The sequence below is a fragment of the Rattus norvegicus genome, chromosome 8 (assembly GCF_036323735.1).
Source record: "Rattus norvegicus strain BN/NHsdMcwi chromosome 8, GRCr8, whole genome shotgun sequence".
Taxonomy (NCBI): domain Eukaryota; kingdom Metazoa; phylum Chordata; class Mammalia; order Rodentia; family Muridae; genus Rattus; species Rattus norvegicus.
In genome coordinates, this window is record NC_086026.1 from 24,764,783 (window position 1) to 24,771,122 (window position 6,340).

The following is a 6,340-nucleotide window of genomic DNA, read 5'->3' on the forward strand; positions in this document are numbered from 1 at the left end:
AAGCCCTTGGTCCTGCTAAGATTGAACCCCCAGTGAACGTGATTTTTGGGGGGAGGGCGGCAATGGGGGGAGGGTGGGGAGGGGAACACCCATACAGAAGGGGAGAGGGAGGGATTAGGGGAATGTTTGCCTGGAAACCTGGAAAGGGAATAATATTTGAAATGTAAATAAGAAATACTCAAGTTAATTTAAAAAATAAACAAAACAAAACAAAACAAAAGAAACCCAAAAATATACTCTAAATAATCCAAGCAGGAAAAGTATGGCCAATGGAGTTTTGTTTCAGGGTAATATTTGGGGAGTGTCATTTGTAAAGTCTTTATTTTTTCCACCTGGCTTAAGGAGTGGAATGGTACCATGTGTAAAGGCCAAATTAATTGTAGAAACAAATAACCTGCCTGCTCTGAAAAGTGCACACCATAACCATAAGTATCAGTATACTCTGATGTGCCGAATGTCCACTTATAGATGGATAGAACCTGTGTTTCTGTATCAGCATGGGACTCTTGTAACCCTATTTGTAATTGTTCCAAGCAGACTGCAAACTGGCTTTTCTAGCTTGTTGAGTCAATGTAGGTAACCTTGACACTAGCACATATTTTTTGTAGTAATTCTAGTCGTGCAGTTTTTCCAAAATGAATCACTTCATGAGTTTGTGTGCCTAGGTTGGAAGCTGTCATCTGTGGAATTATTATTTTCCTATCTGTGAAAATCAGTCAGCCCTCTGGATTTTCATTAGCCTCTTCATCAGTTGTTCTTTTTCTTTTTTGATATATGTAGGAACTCTGGGAATACCTGAAAGATGAAATATTAATTTTGTGGATATAATAGTTGGAAATGATGGGGCTATGTATTCGTACAGAGCAACCTGTTTGGGTGCCTCATCTGCCAATTGATGTTTCAAATTCACTCAACATTGGCTCTTTGTTTGATGCTGTCATTATACAAACACCAAGGGAAGGCATAGCTGGGGGACACAGATGACTTCTAAGAGTTTAAGCATTTAGTGGCCATTTTAAATTTCTTTTGCCTTAGAGTCAAATAGTCCCACTTCTTTGTATATTGTTGTTGTACCAACCTAGAATATATCTAAGAACTTCTTTGGGTAACAATGCCACTTACTGAACATTATTCTGATGGATTTTATAAGTAGATAACACTGCAAAACTGTTTCTAATCTGTTCAGCATAATAGAATTAAATATTTCTTAATATCATTTTGTCAAAAGATGAATAACCAATGGCAACATCTAGAATGCAAACAACCAAAGAAGAACACATATCTACCAAGAATGCACTGATAAATGCAACAAGAAAAAACTATCAAAATGTTCTTGATCATTTAAGAAAACATGTAATATATTTTTAAATTTTCTTAAACAAAATACGGATATTGCCAAAGCAGATAATCTATAACTACCAATCACATGAAGAAAAATTTACATTGATTTTGCATACAGTTTATGGCAGAGATAATGTCTACTGTTGTGTAAAATAATATTATAGAAGCAATTAATTGTATTTTTCACAATAAATGTTTATGAAACCAATGTATACATCACATAAGCAAATGCAGTATTTGTGACTGAGGTCATGAGTACAGACCTGATATAAACACCCAATTCTGTACCACAGCTACAATAGGTGTTAAATATTACATTTATGTATCAATTAGCATAATATATTTTATGAAAAAATTAAATGTCAAATTACCCGTTGAAGTCTGTATCATTGGTATCAGTTAATAAATTAATCTTTCTGTATTTATCTATGACACACAATGCTAAAACTATGAGCCTTAAGCAAATATTTTCTTCTATGACATAACAAAATGAATTGTTCTTAGATAGTCAAAATAACTATTCAATCATGAGATGTCTAGAGAACTCTAGAAAAGAAAGGAAACCACAGAATATAGTTTTAGATTGTAAGTTATTTGTGAATCTTAAAAGAGTGAAATAAAAAGACAGATATTTGTTCTCATTAAAAATCCCCACCCTTCTGGTTTAGTCCAGAAATCCAAGTTCACTAGAAAGGTTCCATTAGAGTAAACACACTACCCTACTGATGTGTTTCCTCAAGGCTACCTCCATGTCTCTGTTCCTCAAGCTGTATATAAAGGGATTCAACATTTGAGGGACCAATGTACACATCACATAAGCAAATGCAGTATTTGTGACTGAGGTCGTGACTGCAGAGCTAATATAAACACCCAATGCTGTACCATAGAATAAGGAAACCATTGAAATATGAGACCCACAGGTAGAAATTGCTTTATACTTTCCTTTCACTGAGACCATTCTAAAAACAGAAGAGGCAATTTGAGTATAAGAGAAAATTATTCCAGAGATTGGAATGCCATTAAGTATGATTGTTGCAAGATATATGAGAATATAGTTGACTAGGGTGTCAGAACAAGCTAGCTTGATGACTTGAGCAAGTTCGCAGAAAAATAGGGGAATTTCTACATTTGTGCAGAAGGACAACCGCAACATCATCAGACCAAGCAATCCACTATTCACAAGACTAATAATTAGAGATAATAGAATTAGTTGACCACAGGTTTGAGAACTCATGATCACCATGTAGTTCAGGGGATGACATATAGCAACATAGCGATCATATGCCATTGCTGAAAGAAGACAACTTTCAAAACTACAAAAAAGCAAGGTAAAGCAGATTTGTGTAAGACAGCCAGTATATGTGATGCTCTGTTCCTCTGCATGAATGTTCACCAATGTCTTTGGAATGATTGTTGTGCTTAAGCAGATATCATTAAAGGATAGATTAGAGAGAAATATGTACATGGGAGTTTGGAGATTGGATTCAGTGCTGACAATCAGAATGATGAGCAGATTTCCCAAGATGGTTAACAAGTACATGGAGGTAAACATGCTGAAGATGAATGGCTTCAGTGCTTTATCATCTGTTATTCCCATAAGAATGAATCCTGAAACATCCGTTTGGTTTTTCGATTCCATTTTATGGGTGAATCTGGTGGAAATATGGAGAGAAACCAAATGTGGTGGCAAAGAACAACATTTAACTATGTTAGATATATGTCTCTTCTCTGTTATATTTCTTATAAACTATTAATATTATGGTTTTTATCCTACAGTTTAAATCATATTCCAGGTGGTTTTGATGTACAATAAATCATGAGGAAGCATGCATTTTCATCTGAACTCTGAAGTCTGGTGGATTTTGTTTGTTTGTTTGATTTTTTTCTCCTAGTCCCTCTATCAGTGCCCTCACTCTTGTTTTTACACCATTTATTTATTTTTATAAATTAACTTGTTTTTTGAGTTGTTCTCAGCACTAAGTTTAAACATCATAGAGTAATATGGATTTTAAAATTAGAAATATCCATTACTTATATGATAAAAAGAAAAGTAAAAAGTTATGAATACTTAAGCCTAAAATGTTTATCAAATATTGACTTGCTTCTCAGACATGATGGTGTCATGTCAAATTATTCTTTTTACCACACTTATTTAAAGATATTTTTAGAAAATCTAAGATTTCCTTGTTAACATGAAAAAAAACATACAGTGATTGGAGTAAGGGTTATAGCTTTAATTATATGATTGTGCAGCTGACATTTTAACCAATGTCTGTTTATGTATTTGATGCACACATAAGCAATATTCTTGGATTATAACTAAGATATCCATTTTATTTTTATAATTTTAAAGTTTTTACTAGAAAAATATATAGCCTTTCCATTTATAAGACAGTCTACTCACAGTAATTAAGTTAGGTTAAATAACTGAAATATTTCCTTTCTGGTACATCTGAACATCTGAACAAAGAATAGAAAATTATATATATATATATATATATATACATATATATATATATCACTTATATTTCAAACTCATGACACTTCCTCATGAAAAGACAACTCATAACCTTTGGAAGTTAATTTCTAGGAGAAATTAGGGATGTTACTACTAGATTATCTGCTAAGCTATGTGAAAATATTCCTGTAAAAGAAGGGAAAACATGGCTTTTCAGTTTTAAAAAACTTAAAGAATGGAATGAAGAGTATATTACAGATCTTTGAAAAGGAGGTTAAAGAATTGAGATTCTCAGTCTTTAGGAAATATAAACTTTCTATGTAATTGTTAAATGTTATATTAAACAACAATCAATTTTATTTATACTATAACCACTATGCTAAAATAAGACACATGTTCACTGTAAGGATGTGGATGGTAGCTGTATGGCAAGACAAGGAGATTACAAGATATACTGCATGATTTAATATCAAACATAGAAATTCTCAATGTAATCCATAGTCCAGCACATACTTTGTGAATGGAGAAAATCATTGATAGGAGAAACATACCTGTAGAGTAGGGAATTTATGCATATGATTGATCCAGACTTTATGAGCTGAAAATGTAAAGTGTTAATTATACTAAAAGTAATCTGAAACAGAAAAAATGAGACTATTTTATAACAAGAAATGAATAAAATAAAGTGATCCATTTAATTGCTAAGTGTTTATTATTCTCATGCCAACATTTTTAACAGGTTTGGTTTTGTTTTTGTTTCTATCATGGAATATATGTCATCATAGAGTCATCAAAAATAAGTAATGTATTTGAGGATGGGAGGACAGTAGATAGAAACAGAACATTGGTATATTAATCATTGTAAACAGAGATATATTCAAAAGTAGAAATACCTTTAGGAATTATGGACTAATATACAATTAACATATAAAACTTAAAATGAATTTAAACAAAAGAGGATAAGAGATGATGGATCATTCCTAATGTCATTATCTAAACTTTAACTGATCGACTCTAGATAACCTGTTGATCTCAAAGAACTACATGTATTGACTTACTTAGATATTGAAGTTGGAAGATTTGTCTGAGACTGTCTGAGTCCTTTCTCATTTGTCAGGTAGGATCCTTTCTAAGAGTCATAGGTATCTGTTTATGACTGTGGCAGGTGTTTTGCAGGAGGCTTGCACAGGCTGAATTCTATAGTCTTTGCATCTCCAGAGAGCAAATTTCCAAATGTCCTCATTAAATCCAGTATATCACTTTGTTTATGATCCCAGAAGCATATTTCCTTAAATACCATTAATAAAATAAGTTCAAGAAGCCTATCTTTCAGCTCCTAGAGGTTTCATTGTATTGTACCACTTTTTGTATCATTTCAACTAACAACTATTTAAATAGCTTGCATGCATGACACATATTATCTCACCAGTACATTAAAATATTTCTTGTTACTTAAAGGACATTACACAGGTAAAGATAACAGAACATTTTATTTCTATCTCACAAGTAAATTGTGGCCTATGTATGTGGGTATCAGAGATATATTTATGAATAACAGCTGTTTGTCATCAATGAGTTATATGTGAGAAAAATACTTTCTCTGAAAAGCCTTTTTATTTTTATTGTTCAGTGCTGACTTTAGAAAATACACATAAAGTCATTTCTATTATAATTTTATTTTTTTGTATTTTAGTTCAATCTTTGTGACAAAATCTTTTGTAACACAGTCTTTTACCTTTCATGTAACCGAAGCTGAAATTGAATTTCTCATTTCTCACCTCAACTTTTCAAGTGTAGAATAATAGCCATATACCATCATTTAAAACTTCAAACTTTTAAAAGTATTGCTTTCAGTGAATTCAACTTTTCAAGTGTAGAATAATAGCCATATACCATCATTTAAAACTTCAAAGTTTTAAAAGTATTACTTTCAGTGAATTCATTTCTAACTCAATGTCTATTTTTCTTAACATGATGGCATTATTAATTGAAAATATAATATTACTTAGAATTATTTTATATATTTGGCATGGCTCTCTACCATGTAAAAAAACAACGAAGTATGTGTTCATTTTAAAAATATTTAAAATATTAATCTTAAAATCACACATTCTTCAGGGCTCCCAGGAGACTTGCTGCAGCCAGGATAACAGTCTGCACGTCTCCCAGGAGATTGGCTACAGCTAAGGCTACAAATTTCCTGGGATATCTGCTGCAACCCAGGGACACAAAAGGAAGGCTCCAGACAGAGACAGCCAGACCAGCTAACACCAGAGATAACCATATGTTGACAAGCAAACACAAGATCACAAACAACAGAAGGCAATATACTTTGATAGTGTCAAAACCCAGCTCTCCCTACATAGATATCCCAATAAAGCTGGAAAGCATTATGCTGACTTAAAATCTCATCTCAAGGAGATAATAGAATCCTTTAAGGAGGCTATCAATAACTCACTTAAAGAAATAAGGAACATATAGTTAAACAGGTTGAAGCCCTTAAAGAGGAAACAAATCCCTCAAAGAAATACAGGAAAACAA

The 6,340-nt window shown here is 32.4% G+C and overlaps 1 protein-coding gene across 1 annotated transcript; it reads right to left on the bottom strand.

The window, feature by feature from the left end:
- Positions 1-2,041: 2,041 nt before the first annotated feature.
- Or7g16 (olfactory receptor family 7 subfamily G member 16) lies at positions 2,042-2,980 on the bottom strand. The gene has a single exon (NM_001000882.1). It carries the CDS (start codon positions 2,978-2,980, stop codon positions 2,042-2,044), a length of 939 nt encoding a protein of 312 aa, NP_001000882.1.
- Between the last annotated feature and the right edge of the window lie 3,360 nt (positions 2,981-6,340).

Bases quoted from the DNA above. Each gene is read 5' to 3' on its own strand.
- Or7g16 (NM_001000882.1), bottom strand. From the start codon at position 2,980: ATGGAATCGAAAAACCAAACGGATGTTTCAGGATTCATTCTTATGGGA.